Raw genomic sequence first — 20,303 nt, 5'->3', positions numbered from 1 at the left:
TAACAGTATTAGGTCTATATTAGGTCTATAACAGTATCAGGTCTATAACAGCATTAGGTCTATAACAGCATTAGGTCTATATTAGGTCTATAACAGTATCAGGTCTATAACAGTATTAGGTCTATAACAGTATCAGGTCTATAACAGCATTAGGTCTATAACAGCATTAGGTCTATAACAGCATTAGGTCTATAACAGTATTAGGTCTATAACAGCATTAGGTCTATAACAGCATTAGGTCTATAACAACATTAGGTCTATAACAGTATCAGGTCTATAACAGCATTAGGTCTATATTAGTCTATAAGCACCAAGTCTATGATCATCATCATCATCCTCATCATCATCATCCCCATCATCATCATCCTCATCATCATCATCATCTCCCTCATCATCATCATCATCATCCTCATCATCTCCCTCATCATCATCCTCATCATCATCATCATCATCCTCATCATCATCTCCCTCATCATCCTCATCATCATCATCCTCATCATCCTCATCATCATCATCTCCCTCATCATCATCCTCATCATCATCATCTCCCTCATCATCATCATCATCGTCATCTCCCTAATCATCTCCCTCATCATCATAACAGGTAACTCCTGTATATAGCCTCCACATTGACTCTGTACCGGTACCCCCTGTATATAGCCTCCACATTGACTCTGTACCGGTACCCCCTGTATATAGCCTCCACATTGACTCTGTACTGGTACCCCCTGTATATAGCCTCCACATTGACTCTGTACCGGTACCCCCTGTATATAGTCTCCACATTGACTCTGTACCGGTACCCCCTGTATATAGCCTCCACATTGACTCTGTACCGGTACCCCCTGTATATAGCCTCCACATTGACTCTGTACCGGTACCCCCTGTATATAGCCTCCACATTGACTCTGTACTGGTACCCCCTGTATATAGCCTCCACATTGACTCTGTACCGGTACCCCCTGTATATAACCTCCACATTGACTCTGTACCGGTACCCCCTGTATATAGCCTCCACATTGACTCTGTACTGGTACCCCTGTATATAACCTCCACATTGACTCTATACCGGTACCCCCTGTATATAGCCTCCATATTGACTCTGTACCGTAACACCCTGTATATAGCCTCCACATTGACTCTGTACCGTAATACCCTGTATATAGCCTCCACATTGACTCTATACCGGTACCCCCTGTATATAGCCTCCACATTGACTCTGTACCGTAACACCCTGTATATAGCCTCCACATTGACTCTGTACCGTAACACCCTGTATATAGCCTCCACATTGACTCTGTACCGTAACACCCTGTATATAGCCTCCACATTGACTCTGTACCGGTACCCCCTGTATATAGCCTCCACATTGACTCTGTACCGTAACACCCTGTATATAGCCTCCACATTGACTCTGTACCGTAACACCCTGTATATAGCCTCCACATTGACTCTGTACCGGTACCCCCTGTATATAGCCTCCACATTGACTCTATACCGGTACCCCCTGTATACAGCCTCCACATTGACTCTGTACCGGTACCCCCTGTATATAGCCTCCACATTGACTCTGTACCAGTACCCCCTGTATATAGCCTCCACATTGACTCTGTATCAGTACCCCCTGTATATAGCCTCCACATTGACTCTGTACCGGTACCCCCTGTATATAGCCTCCACATTGACTCTGTACCGGTACCCCCTGTATATAGCCTCCACATTGACTCTGTACCGGTACCCCCTGTATATAGCCTCCACATTGACTCTGTACCGTAATACCCTGTATATAGCCTCCACATTGACTCTGTACCGGTACCCCCTGTATATAGCCTCCACATTGACTCTGTACCGGTACCCCCTGTATATAGCCTCCACATTGACTCTGTACCGTAATACCCTGTATATAGCCTCCACATTGACTCTGTACCGGTACCCCCTGTATATAGCCTCCACATTGACTCTGTACCGGTACCCCCTGTATATAGCCTCCACACTGACTCTATACCGGTACCCCCTGTATATAGCCTCCACATTGACTCTGTACCGTAATACCCTGTATATAGCCTCCACATTGACTCTGTACCGGTACCCCCTGTATATAGCCTCCACATTGACTCTGTACCGTAACACCCTGTATACAGCCCCGCTATTGGTATTTACTGCTGCTCTTAAATTATTTGTTATTCCTATCCGTTGCTTTTTTTGGGGGGGGGGTATTTTCTTAAAACTGCATTGTTGGTTAATTAAGGGCTTGTAAGTAAGCATTTCACTGTGAGGTCTACTACACCTGTTGTATTCAGCATTTCACTGTGAGGTCTACTACACCTGTTGTATTCAGCATTTCACTGTGAGGTCTACTACACCTGTTGTATTCAGCATTTCACTGTGAGGTCTACTACACCTGTTGTATTCAGCATTTCACTGTGAGGTCTACTACACCTGTTGTATTCAGCATTTCACTGTGAGGTCTACTACACCTGTTGTATTCAGCATTTCATTGTGAGGTCTACTACACCTGTTGTATTCAGCATTTCACAGTAAGGTCTACTACACCTGTTGTATTCAGCATTTCACTGTGAGGTCTACTACACCTGTTGTATTCAGCATTTCACTGTGAAGTCTACTACACCTGTTGTATTCAGCATTTCACTGTGAGGTCTACTACACCTGTTGTATTCAGCATTTCACTGTCAGGTCTACTACACCTGTTGTATTCAGCATTTCACTGTGAGGTCTACTACACCTGTTGTATTCAGCATTTCACTGTGAGGTCTACTACACCTGTTGTATTCAGCATTTCACTGTGAGGTCTACTACACCTGTTGTATTCAGCATTTCACTGTGAGGTCTACTACACCTGTTGTATTCAGCATTTCACTGTGAGGTCTACTACACCTGTTGTATTCAGCATTTCACTGTGAGGTCTACTACACCTGTTGTATTCAGCATTTCACTGTGAGGTCTACTACACCTGTTGTATTCAGCATTTCACTGTGAGGTCTACTACACCTGTTCTATTCAGCATTTCACTGTGAGGTCTACTACACCTGTTGTATTCAGCATTTCCCTGTGAGGTCTACTACACCTGTTGTATTCAGCATTTCACTGTGAGGTCTACTACACCTGTTGTATTCAGCATTTCACTGTAAGGTCTACTACACCTGTTGTATTCAGCATTTCACTGTGAGGTCTACTACACCTGTTGTATTCAGCATTTCACTGTGAGGTCTACTACACCTGTTGTATTCAGCATTTCACTGTGAGGTCTACTACACCTGTTGTATTCAGCATTTCACTGTGAGGTCTACTACACCTGTTGTATTCAGCATTTCACTGTGAGGTCTACTACACCTGTTGTATTCAGCATTTCACTGTGAGGTCTACTACACCTGTTGTATTCAGCATTTCACTGTAAGGTCTACTACACCTGTTGTATTCAGCATTTCACTGTGAGGTCTACTACACCTGTTGTATTCAGCATTTCACTGTGAGGTCTACTACACCTGTTGTATTCAGCATTTCACTGTGAGGTCTACTACACCTGTTGTATTCAGCATTTCACTGTGAGGTCTACTACACCTGTTGTATTCAGCATTTCACTGTGAGGTCTACTACACCTGTTGTATTCAGCATTTCACTGTGAGGTCTACTACACCTGTTGTATTCAGCATTTCACTGTAAGGTCTACTACACCTGTTGTATTCAGCATTTCACTGTGAGGTCTACTACACCTGTTGTATTCAGCATTTCACTGTGAGGTCTACTACACCTGTTGTATTCAGCATTTCACTGTGAGGTCTACTACACCTGTTGTATTCAGCATTTCACTGTAAGGTCTACTATACCTGTTGTATTCAGCATTTCACTGTAAGGTCTACTACACCTGTTGTATTCGGCGCCTGTGACAAATACAATTTGATTTGATTTGATCTCCCTCATCATCATCCTCATCATCCTCCTCATCTTCCTCATCATCATCATCATCCTCATCATCATCATCCTCATCATCCTCCTCATCTTCCTCATCATCATCTTCCTCATCATCATCAATTCCCTCATCTCCCTCATCATCAATTCCCTCATCTCCCTCATCATCATCATCATCATCATCAATTCCCTCATCTTCCTCATCATCAATTCCCTGATCTTCCTCATCATCATCATCAATTCCCTCATCTCCCTCATCATCATCCTCATCATCAATTCCCTCATCTTCCTCATCATCAATTCCCTCATCTCCCTCATCATCATCATCAATTCCCTCATCTCCCTCATCATCGTGGTCCCGTGTGGCTCAGTTGGTAGAGCATGGCGCTTGCAACGCCAGGGTTGTGGGTTCATTCCCCACGGGGGGACCAGGATGAATATGTATGAACTTTCCAATTTGTAAGTCGCTCTGGATAAGAGCGTCTGCTAAATGACTTAAATGTAAATGTAAATCATCAATTCCCTCATCTCCCTCATCATCATCATCATCATCATCAATTCCCTCATCTTCCTCATCATCAATTCCCTCATCTTCCTCATCATCATCATCAATTCCCTCATCTCCCTCATCTTCCTCATCATCAATTCCCTCATCTCCCTCATCATCATCATCAATTCCCTCAACTCCCTCATCATCATCATCAATTCCCTCATCACCATCATCAATTCCCTCATCTTTCTCATCATCATCAATTCCCTCATCTTCCTCATCATCAATTCCCTCAACTCCCTCATCATCATCATCAATTCCCTCATCTCCCTCATCACCATCATCAATTCCCTCATCTTCCTCATCATCATCAATTCCCTCATCTTCCTCATCATCAATTCCCTCAACTCCATCATCAATTCCCTCATCTCCCTCATCACAATCATCAATTCCCTCATCTTCCTAATCTTCCTCATTATCATCATCAAATCTCTCATTATCCTCCTCATCTTCCTCATCGTCTCTCTCTTTCCACACATGTGCAAGCGCGTGTTTATCGACATCACATCGGATTTGTGTTTGTGTGCATGCCAGTGTGTGTGTCCAGTGTGTGGGATAGAGAGAGCAAGGGGCTACTGACTGGTTTTCCCGGGCCTGGGTCGCTGGAGAAGTCGCTGCGCCGTCAGAAGATCCTCGGTCTTCACCGCCTGGAGCAGGTCCTGGTCCTTACCCATCCTCTCTCTATCCCTCTCCTCTTCCCTCTCCCTCGTCGTTAATCCCTCCCGTTCATCGTCCAGGCAGTCAGCGGGCCACAGCAGCAGATGTATAGGGGTTGGGTGGCTCCGATGCGGCTACAGTAGAGAACAGCTCCCCGCTGTCTGAATGCATCAGACCGACAGACGAACCGATGCCCGTTATACCGACCCTCCTCCTCCTCTCTGTCTCTCTCTCTCCGGCCTGCCCTCTGTCCGCGCGGGACGGCCTCTCCCTGGTAGAGGTTAAGAGCGCGAGACGCACGGTATTCCAAACAGATTTTCCGGTGTGCTGATTTTCACGGAGCTGTGTGCGTGCTTTACGTGCATGTGACGGGAGAGCTCGAGCTACACTCCTCCCAGTTCCCGCCGTTAAATTCCGTTGTAATCAAAGCACCAGCTGCTCCATCATCAGAACGAAACAAACGGTGATATTTTAATGTTACCATCAGTTCGCACCACGGCTATTACATAAACAACACGGGCCAGCTGTGCACGCGCCACGCCAGTTGTAATCCCCGGGCTGATGTGGTGGAAACGACCAGAGCGCGTGCATGCGTGTGTCCGAGTCCTTTGCCAGTTTCCACCAGTCGCGAGAGGGGTCGACTGAGATTGCGACGTTAAAAGGCTCGGCCGCGTGCAGGCACCGGGATCGCGCAAGCTACTACGGGACAGAACAGCATCATATCTCTCTGAGTAGGCTATGTGTGTCAGGCAGAGTGGTTCAGAGAGACAGAGACAGAGGAGAGAGAGAGAGAGAGAGAGAGGAGAGAGAGACAGAGAGAGTGTGAGTGTGCGAGTGTGCGCGTGTGTGCGTGTGTGTGTGTGTGTGTGTGTGTGTGTGTGTGTGTGTGTGTGTGTGTGTGTGTGTGTGTGTGTGTGTGTGTGTGTGTGTGTGTGTGTGTGTGTGTGTGTGTGTGTGTGTGTGTGTGTGTGTGTGTGTGTGTGTGTGTGTGTGTGTGTGTGAGGAGAATAAAAGGGGACAGTAAATTTAGACCTGTCTCTCTTCAGCTGAAACAGAATCATGACAAAACAGGTCAAAGATGAAAATGGAAGACTTTATTTGATCTGATCAATAATCAATTCTACAAACAACAAATAATATATAATATAGACTGTTGCTCAGCACGGGGATACATGGTCCTGATTGGTTTAAAAACAACAGAGAACTAAGAATCATGGTTAAAAAAAAGGTTTCAATAGCTACACACAACAACTAGGTTACAGCTACTATAACTACAGGTTTTATACTACTAGGTTACAGCTACTATAACTACAGGTTATATACTACTAGGTTACAGCTACTATAACTACAGGTTTTATACTACTAGGTTACAGCTACTATAACTACAGGTTATAATACTACTAGGTTACAGCTACTATAACTACAGGTTTTATACTACTAGGTTACAGCTACTATAACTACAGGTTATATACTACTAGGTTACAGCTACTATAACTACAGGTTATATACTACTAGGTTACAGCTATTATAACTACAGGTTTTATACTACTAGGTTACAGCTACTATAACTACAGGTTATATACTACTAGGTTACAGCTACTATAACTACAGGTTATATACTACTAGGTTACAGCTACTATAACTACAGGTTTTATACTACTAGGTTACAGCTACTATAACTACAGGTTTTATACTACTAGGTTACAGCTACTATAACTACAGGTTTTATACTACTAGGTTACAGCTACTATAACTACAGGTTATAATACTACTAGGTTACAGCTACTATAACTACAGGTTTTATACTACTAGGTTACAGCTACTATAACTACAGGTTATATACTACTAGGTTACAGCTACTATAACTACAGGTTTTATACTACTAGGTTACAGCTACTATAACTACAGGTTTTATACTACTAGGTTACAGCTACTATAACTACAGGTTATATACTACTAGGTTACAGCTACTATAACTACAGGTTTTATACTACTAGGCTACAGCTACTATAACTACAGGTTATATACTACTAGGTTACAGCTACTATAACTACAGGTTATATACTACTAGGTTACAGCTACTATAACTACAGGTTATATACTACTAGGTTACAGCTACTATAACTACAGGTTATATACTACTAGGTTACAGCTACTATAACTACAGGTTTTATACTACTAGGTTACAGCTACTATAACTACAGGTTATATACTACTAGGTTACAGCTATACTATAACTACAGGTTATACTGTACTACTAGGTTACAGCTACTACTCGTAAGCTACTAGGTTTTATACTACTAGGTTACAGCTACTATAACTACAGGTTTTATACTACTAGGTTACAGCTACTATAACTACAGGTTTTATACTACTAGGTTACAGCTACTATAACTACAGGTTTTATACTACTAGGTTACAGCTACTATAACTACAGGTTTTATACTACTAGGTTACAGCTACTATAACTACAGGTTTTATACTACTAGGTTACAGCTACTTTAACTACAGGTTTTATACTACTAGGTTACAGCTACTATAACTACAGGTTTTATACTACTAGGTTACAGCTACTATAACTACAGGTTTTATACTACTAGGTTACAGCTACTATAACTACAGGTTTTATACTACTAGGTTACAGCTACTATAACTACAGGTTTTATACTACTAGGTTACAGCTACTATAACTACAGGTTATATACTACTAGGTTACAGCTACAATAACTACAGGTTATATACTACTAGGTTACAGCTACTATAACTACAGGTTATAATACTACTAGGTTACAGCTACTATAACTACAGGTTTTATACAACTAGGTTACAGCTACTATAACTACAGGTTTTATACTACTAGGTTACAGCTACTATAACTACAGGTTTTATACTACTAGGTTACAGCTACTATAACTACAGGTTATATACTACTAGGTTACAGCTACTATAACTACAGGTTATATACTACTAGGTTACAGCTACTATAACTACAGGTTATATACTACTAGGTTACAGCTACTATAACTACAGGTTTTATACTACTAGGTTACAGCTACTATAACTACAGGTTTTATACTACTAGGTTACAGCTACTATAACTACAGGTTTTATACTACTAGGTTACAGCTACTATAACTACAGGTTATATACTACTAGGTTACAGCTACTATAACTACAGGTTTTATACTACTAGGTTACAGCTACTATAACTACAGGTTTTATACTACTAGGTTACAGCTACTATAACTACAGGTTTTATACTACTAGGTTACAGCTACTATAACTACAGGTTTTATACTACTAGGTTACAGCTACTATAACTACAGGTTTTATACTACTAGGTTACAGCTACTATAACTACAGGTTTTATACTACTAGGTTACAGCTACTATAACTACAGGTTTTATACTACTAGGTTACAGCTACTATAACTACAGGTTTTATACTACTAGGTTACAGCTACTATAACTACAGGTTTTATACTACTAGGTTACAGCTACTATAACTACAGGTTATATACTACTAGGTTACAGCTACTATAACTACAGGTTATATACTACTACGTTACAGCTACTATAACTACAGGTTTTATACTACTAGGTTACAGCTACTATAACTACAGGTTATATACTACTAGGTTACAGCTACTATAACTACAGGTTATATACTACTAGGTTACAGCTACTATAACTACAGGTTATATACTACTAGGTTACAGCTACTATAACTACAGGTTTTATACTACTAGGTTACAGCTACTATAACTACAGGTTATATACTACTAGGTTACAGCTACTATAACTACAGGTTTTATACTACTAGGTTACAGCTACTATAACTACAGGTTTTATACTACTAGGTTACAGCTACTATAACTACAGGTTATATACTACTACGTTACAGCTACTATAACTACAGGTTTTATACTACTAGGTTACAGCTACTATAACTACAGGTTATATACTACTAGGTTACAGCTACAATAACTACAGGTTATATACTACTAGGTTACAGCTACTATAACTACAGGTTATAATACTACTAGGTTACAGCTACTATAACTACAGGTTTTATACTACTAGGTTACAGCTACTATAACTACAGGTTATATACTACTAGGTTACAGCTACTATAACTACAGGTTTTATACTACTAGGTTACAGCTACTATAACTACAGGTTTTATACTACTAGGTTACAGCTACTATAACTACAGGTTATATACTACTAGGTTACAGCTACTATAACTACAGGTTATATACTACTAGGTTACAGCTACTATAACTACAGGTTATATACTACTAGGTTACAGCTACAATAACTACAGGTTTTATACTACTAGGTTACAGCTACTATAACTACAGGTTATATACTACTAGGTTACAGCTACTATAACTACAGGTTTTATACTACTAGGTTACAGCTACTATAACTACAGGTTATATACTACTAGGTTACAGCTACTATAACTACAGGTTTTATACTACTAGGTTACAGCTACTATAACTACAGGTTTTATACTACAGGTAAACACACTACAGTTCCTGTTTAGACTCTTTGGCTTCTTTTGCTTCCTTGGCCTCAATAGCTTTCTGAGCCTCAATGTACTTCCTCCGATCCTCCTCCTCCTAGAGACAGAGAGAGAGAGAGAGAGAGAGAGAGAGAGAGAGAGAGAGACAGAGAGACACAGAGACAGAGAGAGAGAGAGAGAGACAGAGAGACAGAGAGAGAGGGAGGAAGAGAGATAGACAGTATTAAAAACAGACAAGTATTCTTTAACAGACAGAGACACAGTAAAACAGACACATGTCCTCTTTAAGAGACAGAGACACAGTAAAACAGACACATGTCCTCTTTAAGAGACAGAGACACAGTAAAACAGACACATGTCCTCTTTAAGAGACAGAGACACAGTAAAACAGAGACATGTCCTCTTTAAGAGACAGAGACACAGTAAAACAGACACATGTCCTCTTTAACAGACAGAGACACAGTAAAACAGACACATGTCCTCTTTAAGAGACAGAGACACAGTAAAACAGACACATGTCCTCTTTAAGAGACACAGTAAAACAGAGACATGTCCTCTTTAAGAGACAGAGACACAGTAAAACAGACACATGTCCTCTTTAACAGACAGAGACACAGTAAAACAGACACATGTCCTCTTTAAGAGACACAGTAAAACAGAGACAGTTCCTCTTTAAGAGACAGAGACACAGTAAAACAGAGACATGTCCTCTTTAACAGACAGAGACACAGTAAAACAGACACATGTCCTCTTTAACAGACAGAGACACAGTAAAACAGAGACATGTCCTCTTTAAGAGACAGAGACACAGTAAAACAGACACATGTCCTCTTTAAGAGACAGAGACACAGTAAAACAGACACATGTCCTCTTTAACAGACAGAGACACAGTAAAACAGACACATGTCCTCTTTAACAGACAGAGACACAGTAAAACAGACACATGTCCTCTTTAAGAGACAGAGACACAGTAAAACAGAGACATGTCCTCTTTAAGAGACAGAGACACAGTAAAACAGACACATGTCCTCTTTAAGAGACAGAGACACAGTAAAACAGAGACATGTCCTCTTTAAGAGACAGACCTCTCAGAGGTGAGAGGTTAGGGGTCAGGAGAGGGGTCAGGGGTCAGGGGTTAGGGATCAGGGGTTAGAGGTCAGGAAAGGTGACTTTTTCCATCTCTTTCTCCACATGAAGGTTACAGGTTAGGGGCGAGTGAGAGGTGAGGGGTTAGAGGAGAGGTCAGGGGTTAAAGGTGACATACCTGGGCCCTGTCCATCTTGGCTCTTTCCATCTCTTTCTCCAGAAACTTAACCAGATCCTTCAGGTTCCTCTGACCAGAGTAGGCTACCACCTGGAGAGAGATATATTATATTATAAACTGAACCAGATCCTTCAGGTTCCTCTGACCAGAGTAGGCTACCACCTGGAGAGAGATATATTATATTATAAACTGAACCAGATCCTTCAGGTTCCTCTGACCAGAGTAGGCTACCACCTGGAGAGAGATATATTATATTATAAACTGAACCAGATCCTTCAGGTTCCTCTGACCAGAGTAGGCTACCACCTGGAGAGAGATATATTATATTATAAACTGAACCAGATCCTTCAGGTTCCTCTGACCAGAGTAGACTGCCACCTGGAGAGAGATATATTATATTATAAACTGAATCAGATCCTTCAGGTTCCTCTGACCAGAGTAGACTACCACCTGGAGAGAGATATATTATATTATAAACTGAACCAGATCCTTCAGGTTCCTCTGACCAGAGTAGGATGCCACCTGGAGAGAGATATATTATATTATAAACTGAACCAGATCCTTCAGGTTCCTCTGACCAGAGTAGGATGCCACCTGGAGAGAGATATATTATATTATAAACTGAACCAGATCCTTCAGGTTCCTCTGACCAGAGTAGACTACCACCTGGAGAGAGATATATTATATTATAAACTGAACCAGATCCTTCAGGTTCCTCTGACCAGAGTAGGCTGCCACCTGGAGAGAGATATATTATATTATAAACTGAACCAGATCCTTCAGGTTCCTCTGACCAGAGTAGGCTGCCACCTGGAGAGAGATATATTATATTATAAACTGAATCAGATCCTTCAGGTTCCTCTGACCAGAGTAGGCTACCACCTGGAGAGAGATATATTATATTATAAACTGAACCAGATCCTTCAGGTTCCTCTGACCAGAGTAGGCTACCACCTGGAGAGAGATATATTATATTATAAACTGAACCAGATCCTTCAGGTTCCTCTGACCAGAGTAGGCTACCACCTGGAGAGAGATATATTATATTATAAACTGAACCAGATCCTTCAGGTTCCTCTGACCAGAGTAGACTACCACCTGGAGAGAGATATATTATATTATAAACTGAACCAGATCCTTCAGGTTCCTCTGACCAGAGTAGGCTACCACCTGGAGAGAGATATATTATATTATAAACTGAACCAGATCCTTCAGGTTCCTCTGACCAGAGTAGGCTGCCACCTGGAGAGAGATATATTATATTATAAACTGAATCAGATCCTTCAGGTTCCTCTGACCAGAGTAGGCTACCACCTGGAGAGAGATATATTATATTATAAACTGAACCAGATCCTTCAGGTTCCTCTGACCAGAGTAGGCTACCACCTGGAGAGCGATATATTATATTATAAACTGAACCAGATCCTTCAGGTTCCTCTGACCAGAGTAGGCTACCACCTGGAGAGAGATATATTATATTATAAACTGAACCAGATCCTTCAGGTTCCTCTGACCAGAGTAGGCTACCACCTGGAGAGAGATATATTATATTATAAACTGAACCAGATCCTTCAGGTTCCTCTGACCAGAGTAGACTACCACCTGGAGAGAGATATATTATATTATAAACTGAACCAGATCCTTCAGGTTCCTCTGACCAGAGTAGGCTACCACCTGGAGAGAGATATATTATATTATAAACTGAACCAGATCCTTCAGGTTCCTCTGACCAGAGTAGGCTACCACCTGGAGAGAGATATATTATTTTATAAACTGAACCAGATCCTTCAGGTTCCTCTGACCAGAGTAGACTGCCACCTGGAGAGAGATATATTATATTATAAACTGAACCAGATCCTTCAGGTTCCTCTGACCAGAGTAGGCTACCACCTGGAGAGAGATATATTATATTATAAACTGAACCAGATCCTTCAGGTTCCTCTGACCAGAGTAGACTACCACCTGGAGAGAGATATATTATATTATAAACTGAACCAGATCCTTCAGGTTCCTCTGACCAGAGTAGGCTACCACCTGGAGAGAGATATATTATATTATAAACTGAACCAGATCCTTCAGGTTCCTCTGACCAGAGTAGGCTACCACCTGGAGAGAGATATATTATATTATAAACTGAACCAGATCCTTCAGGTTCCTCTGACCAGAGTAGACTACCACCTGGAGAGAGATATATTATATTATAAACTGAACCAGATCCTTCAGGTTCCTCTGACCAGAGTAGGCTACCACCTAGAGAGAGATATATTATATTATAAACTGAACCAGATCCTTCAGGTTCCTCTGACCAGAGTAGGCTACCACCTGGAGAGAGATATATTATATTATAAACTGAACCAGATCCTTCAGGTTCCTCTGACCAGAGTAGACTACCACCTGGAGAGAGATATATTATATTATAAACTGAACCAGATCCTTCAGGTTCCTCTGACCAGAGTAGGCTACCACCTGGAGAGAGATATATTATATTATAAACTGAACCAGATCCTTCAGGTTCCTCTGACCAGAGTAGACTACCACCTGGAGAGAGATATATTATATTATAAACTGAACCAGATCCTTCAGGTTCCTCTGACCAGAGTAGGCTACCACCTGGAGAGAGATATATTATATTATAAACTGAACCAGATCCTTCAGGTTCCTCTGACCAGAGTAGACTACCACCTGGAGAGAGATATATTATATTATAAACTGAACCAGATCCTTCAGGTTCCTCTGACCAGAGTAGGCTACCACCTGGAGAGAGATATATTATATTATAAACTGAACCAGATCCTTCAGGTTCCTCTGACCAGAGTAGGCTACCACCTGGAGAGAGATATATTATATTATAAACTGAACCAGATCCTTCAGGTTCCTCTGACCAGAGTAGGCTACCACCTGGAGACAGATATATTATATTATAAACTGAACCAGATCCTTCAGGTTCCTCTGACCAGAGTAGACTGCACCAGAGAGATATATATTATATTTGCTGTTGTTCTGGGATTGATTTGCACTTTTCGCACCAAAGTACGTTCATCTCTAGGAGACAGAACGCGTCTCCTTCCTGAGCGGTATGATGGCTGCGTGGTGCCATGGTGTTTATACTTGGGTACTATTGTTTGTTTGTGCAGATGAACGTGGTACCTTCAGACGTAAAGGACCTTGTGAAGATGCTGGAGGAAACAGGTACAAAAGTATCTATATCCACAGTAAAACGAGTCCTATATCGACATAACCTGAAAGGCCGCTCAGCAAGGAAGAAGCTACTGCTCCAAACCGCCATAAAAAAGCCAGACTACGGTTTGCAACTGCACATGGGTACAAAGATCGTACTTTTTGGAGAAATGTACTCTGGTCTGATGAAACAAAAAATTGAACTGTTTGGCCATAATGACCATCGTTATGTTTGGAGGAAAAAGGGGACGGCTTGCAGACCGAAGAACACCATCCCAACCGTGAAGCATTGGGGAGACAGCATCATGTTGTGGAGGTGCTTTGCTGCAGGAGGGACTGGTTCACTTCACAAAATAGATGGCATCATGAGGCAGGAAAATTATGTGGATATATTGAAGCAACATCTCAAGACATCAGTCAGGAAGTTAAAGCTTGGTCGCAAATGGGTCTTCCAAATGGACAATGACCCCAAGCATACTTCCAAAGTTGTGGCAAAATGGCTTAAGGACAACAAAGTCAAGGTATTGGTGTGGCCATCACAAAGCCTTGACCTCAATCCCATAGAAAATGTGTGGGCAGAACTGAAAAAGCGTGTGTGAGCAAGGAGGCCTACAAACCTGACTCAGTTACACCAGCTCGGCCAGGAGGAATGGGACAAAATTCACCCAACTTATTGTGGGAAGCTTGTGGAAGGCTACCCAAAACGTTTGACCCAAGTTAACTTCTCTAGGGTAGGGGGCAGCATAGGGAATATGCATATAATTAGTAGATTTGGATAGAAACACTCTGAAGTTTCTAAAACTGGTTGAATGATGTCTGTGAGTATAACAGAACTCATATGGCAGGCAAAAACCTGAGAAGAAATCCAACCAGGAAGTTGGAAATCTGAGGTTTTTCAACTCTTGGCCTATCGAATACACAGTGTCTATGGGGTCATATTGCTTCCTTCCACTAGATGGCAACAGTCTTTAGAACCTTGTTTGATGCTTCTACCGTGAAGGAGGGGGGGATGAGAGGGGAATGAGTCAGAGGTCTGCCAGAAAGCCATGAGCTCAGTCTCGCGCATTCACGTGAGAGCGAGCTCTGTTCCATTGCATTTCTAAAGACAAAGGAATTCTCCGGTTGGAACATTATTGAAGATTTATGTTAAAAACATCCTAAAGATTGATTCTATACTTCGTTTGAAATGTTTCTACGGACCGTAATATAACTTTTGGGACTTTTCGTCAGTACTTTCCGCTGGACCTGCAGGCGCGTCGTGAGTTTGGAAAGTGTACTGAACGCTAGAACAACAAGGAGGAATTTGGACATAAATGATGGACATTATCGAACAAAACAACCATTCATTGTGGAACTGGGATTCCTGGGAGTGCATTCTGATTAATATTTATAATGCTATTTCTGACTTCTGTTGACTCCAACATGGCGGATATCTCTTTGGGTTGATTTGTCATCTGAGCGCCGACTCAGATTATTGCATGGTTTGCTTTTTCCGTAAAGCTTTTTTGAAATCTGACACAGCGGTTGCATTAAGGAGAAGTGGATCTAAAATTCCATGTATAACACTTGTATCTTTTATCAATGTTTATTATGAGTATTTCTGTAAATTGATGCTCTCTGCAAAATCACCGGATGTTTTATAACTACTGAACATAACGCGCCAATGTAAACTCAGATTTTTGGATATAAATATGAACTTTACCGAAAAAAAACATACATGTATTGTGTAACATGAAGTCCTATGAGTGTCATCTGATGAAGATCATCAAAGGTTAGTGATTAATTTTTTCTCTATTTCTGCTTTTTGTGACTCCTGTCTTTGTGGCTGTGTTTTTCTGTGAATAGGCACTCACCTAACATAATCGTTTGGTTTGGATTTCGTCGTAAAGCCTTTTTGAAATCGGACACTGTGGCTGGTTTTACAACAAGTGTATCTTTAAAATGGTGTAAAATACATGTATGTTTGAGGAATTTTAATTATGGGATTTCTGTTGTTTTGAACAATTTAAAGGCAATGCTACCAAATACCAATTGAACGTATGTAAACTTCTGACCCACTGGGAATGTGATGAAAGAAATAAAAACTTAAATAAATAATTCCCTCTACTATTATTCTGACATTTCACATTCTTAAAATAAAGTGGTGATCCTAACTGACCTAAAACAGGGAATTTGTACGAGGATTAAATGTCAGGAATTTTGAAAAATCTGAGTTTAAATGTATTTGGCCAAGGTGTAAGTAAACTTCCGACATCAACTGTATAATGTGTGTGTATATATAATGTGTGTATATACTGTGTGTATACAATGTGTGTGTATATAATGTGTGTGTATAATGTATGTGTGTATAATGTGTGTATATAATGTGTGTATAATGCGTGTATATAATGTGTGTATATAATGTGTATAATGTGTATATATAATGTGTATATATAATGTGTGTGTATATAATGTGTGCGTATAATGTGTGTGTGTATAATGTGTGTATAATGCGTGTATATAATGTGTGTGTATAATGTGTATATATAATGTGTGTGTATATAATGTGTGTGTATAATGTGTATATATAATGCGTGTATATAATGTGTGTATATAATGTGTGTGTATAATGTGTGTGTGTGTATAATGTGTGTATATAATGTGTATATATAATGTGTGTATATAATGTGTATAATGTGTATATATAATGTGTATATATAATGTGTGTGTATATAATGTGTGTGTATAATGTGTGTGTGTGTATAATGTGTGTATATAATGTGTATATATAATGTGTGTGTATATAATGTGTGTGTATAATGTGTATATATAATGTGTGTGTATATAATGTGTGTGTATAATGTGTATATATAATGCGTGTATATAATGTGTGTATATAATGTGTATAATGTGTATATATAATGTGTATATATAATGTGTGTGTATATAATGTGTGTGTATAATGTGTGTGTGTGTATAATGTGTGTATATAATGTGTATATATAATGTGTGTATAATGTGTGTATATAATGTGTATATATAATGTGTATATATAATGGGTATATATAATGTGTATATATAATGTGTGTGTATAATGTGTGTATAATGTGTGTATATAATGTGTGTATATAATGTGTGTATATAATGTGTATATATAATGTGTGTGTATAATGTGTGTGTATAATGTGTATATATAACTTGTATATATAATGTGTGTGTATAATGTGTGTATATAATGTGTGTATAATGTGTGTATATAATGTGTGTATATAATGAGTATAATGTATATATATAATGTGTGTGTATATAATGTGTGTGTATATAACGTGTGTATATAATGTGTATATATAATGTGTGTATTTAATGTTTATATATAGAGGACTGGCCACCCCTCATAGCCTGGTTCCTCTCTAGGTTTCTTCCTAGGTTCCGGCCTTTCTAGGGAGTTTTTCCTAGCCACCCCTCATAGCCTGGTTCCTCTCTAGGTTTCTTCCTAGGTTTTGGCCTTTCTAGGGAGTTTTTCCTAGCCACCGTGCTTCTACATCTGCATTGCTTGCTGTTTGGGGATTTAGGCTGGGTTTCTGTACAGCACTTTGAGATATCAGCTGATGTAAGAAGGGCTATATAAATAAATTTGATTTGATTTGATATCATGTGTATATATAATGTGTATATATAATGGGTGTGTATAATGTGTGTATAATGTGTATATAATGTGTGTATATAATGTGTATAATGTGTATATATAATGTGTATATATAATGTGTATATATAATGTGTATATGTAATGTGTATATGTAATGTGTATAATGTGTATATATAGTGTGTATAATGTGTGTACCCTCTCTGCGTGCAGCGCGGGGAACAGGCGGAGGGCGGGGTAGTGAGTGTATAATGTGTATATATAGTGTGTATAATGTGTATATATAGTGTGTATAATGTGTGTACCCTCTCTGCGTGCAGCGCGGGGAACAGGCGGAGGGCGGGGTATCGTTCTCTCATCGACAGGTTGAAGTCATTGGCCGAGGCGTCGATGCGAGCGATGACAACTTCCTCTCTGTCCAGGAAGTGCTGGGCTAACTCCTCCCACAGCGGGAACAGAGAACGACTCTCTTCACTGTAGGGAAGGTCTACACACAAACACACAAACACACAAACACACAAACACGCAAAAACACACACACACAAACACAAACACACACACACACACACACAAACACACAAATACAAACACACACACACACACACAAACACACACACACAATTAGGATGCAGGCTGTAGTTTAAACAGACCGTGATCCGGCTGTTTTAAGTGTGTCAGTGAATGATAACATGTATATAAACATGACAAAAAACATAGGTTCTAGAATAGAACCCTGAGGAACACCACATTCTATCTATGTCCCTAGAAAAGAACCCTGAGGAACACCACATTCTATCTATTCCTAGAATAGAACCCTGAGGAACACCACATTCTATCTATCTATTCCTAGAATAGAACCCTGAGGAACACCACATTCTATCTATCTATTCATAGAATAGAACCCTGAGGAACACCACATTCTATCTATCTATTCCTAGAATAGAACCCAGAGGAACACCACATTCTATCTATTCCTAGAATAGAAACCTGAGGAACACCACATTCTATCTATCTATTCCTAGAATAGAACCCTGAAGAACACCACATTCTATCTATTCCTAGAATAGAACCCAGAGGAACACCACATTCTATCTATTCCTAGAATAGAACCCAGAGGAACACCACATTCTATCTATTCCTAGAATAGAACCCTGAAGAACACCACATTCTATCTATTCCTAGAATAGAACCCAGAGGAACACCACATTCTATCTATTCATAGAATAGAACCCAGAGGAACACCACATTATATCTATTCATAGAATAGAACCCTGAGGAACACCACATTCTATCTATCTATTCCTAAAATAGAACCTTGAGGAACACCACATTCTATCTATTCCTAGAATAGAACCCTGAGGAACACCACATTCTATCTATTTCTAGAATAGAACCCTGAGGAACACCACATTCTATATTTTCCTTGAATAGAACCCTGAGGAACACCACATTCTATCTATCTATTCCTAGAATAGAACCCTGAGGAACACCACATTCTATCGATCTATTCCTAGAAAAGAACCCTGAGGAACACCACATTCTATCTATTCCTAGAATAGAACCCTGAGGAACACCACATTCTATCTATCTATTCCTAGAATAGAACCCTGAGGAACACCACATTCTATCTATCTATTCATAGAATAGAACCCTGAGGAACACCACATTCTATCTATCTATTCCTAGAATAGAACCCAGAGGAACACCACATTCTATCTATTCCTAGAATAGAAACCTGAGGAACACCACATTCTATCTATCTATTCCTAGAATAGAACCCTGAAGAACACCACATTCTATCTATTCCTAGAATAGAACCCAGAGGAACACCACATTCTATCTATTCCTAGAATAGAACCCAGAGGAACACCACATTCTATCTATTCCTAGAATAGAACCCTGAAGAACACCACATTCTATCTATTCCTAGAATAGAACCCAGAGGAACACCACATTCTATCTATTCATAGAATAGAACCCAGAGGAACACCACATTATATCTATTCATAGAATAGAACCCTGAGGAACACCACATTCTATCTATCTATTCCTAAAATAGAACCTTGAGGAACACCACATTCTATCTATTCCTAGAATAGAACCCTGAGGAACACCACATTCTATCTATTTCTAGAATAGAACCCTGAGGAACACCACATTCTATATTTTCCTTGAATAGAACCCTGAGGAACACCACATTCTATCTATCTATTCCTAGAATAGAACCCTGAGGAACACCACATTCTATCGATCTATTCCTAGAAAAGAACCCTGAGGAACACCACATTCTATCTATTCCTAGAATAGAACCCTGAGGAACACCACATTCTATCTATCTATTCCTAGAATAGAACACTGAGGAACACCACATGCTATCTATCTATTCCTAGAATAGAACCCTGAAGAACACCACATTCTATCTATTCCTAGAATAGAACCCTGAGGAACACCACATTCTATCTATCTATTCCTAGAATAGAACCCTGAGGAACACCACATTCTATCTATCTATTCCTAGAATAGAACCCTGAGGAACACCACATTCTATCTATCTATTCCTAGAATAGAACACTGAG

General features: G+C 40.0%; 2 protein-coding genes across 4 annotated transcripts in view; both read right to left on the bottom strand.

The window, feature by feature from the left end:
- The window catches only part of LOC139568454 (caskin-1), a 143,573-nt gene extending 137,679 nt beyond the window's left edge, over nucleotides 1–5,894 (bottom strand). For 2 of the 3 annotated variants that reach the window (XM_071390280.1, XM_071390281.1), the window contains exon 1: nucleotides 5,058–5,894. In XM_071390280.1, coding sequence (XP_071246381.1) covers nucleotides 5,058–5,151 — 94 coding nt within the window. In that variant the 5' untranslated portion in view covers nucleotides 5,152–5,894. The remainder of the gene's footprint in view (nucleotides 1–5,057) is intronic. The other variant, XM_071390282.1, reaches the window with a different exon arrangement.
- Nucleotides 5,895–7,427: 1,533 nt separating this feature from the next.
- LOC139568453 (protein disulfide-isomerase) overlaps nucleotides 7,428–20,303 on the bottom strand; it is a 40,016-nt gene continuing 27,140 nt past the window's right edge. The window contains exons 9-11 of the mRNA XM_071390279.1: nucleotides 18,033–18,214; nucleotides 10,929–11,018; nucleotides 7,428–9,761 (exon numbers count right to left, since the gene is read on the bottom strand). Coding sequence (XP_071246380.1) covers nucleotides 9,669–9,761; nucleotides 10,929–11,018; nucleotides 18,033–18,214 — 365 coding nt within the window. The 3' untranslated portion in view covers nucleotides 7,428–9,668. The remainder of the gene's footprint in view (nucleotides 9,762–10,928; nucleotides 11,019–18,032; nucleotides 18,215–20,303) is intronic.

This window comes from Salvelinus alpinus, chromosome 2 (assembly GCF_045679555.1).
Source record: "Salvelinus alpinus chromosome 2, SLU_Salpinus.1, whole genome shotgun sequence".
In the NCBI taxonomy this organism is placed as follows: Eukaryota; Metazoa; Chordata; class Actinopteri; order Salmoniformes; family Salmonidae; genus Salvelinus; species Salvelinus alpinus.
The sequence above is the reverse complement of the archived record's forward strand: the minus strand, read 5'-3'. Positions and strand labels throughout refer to the sequence as shown.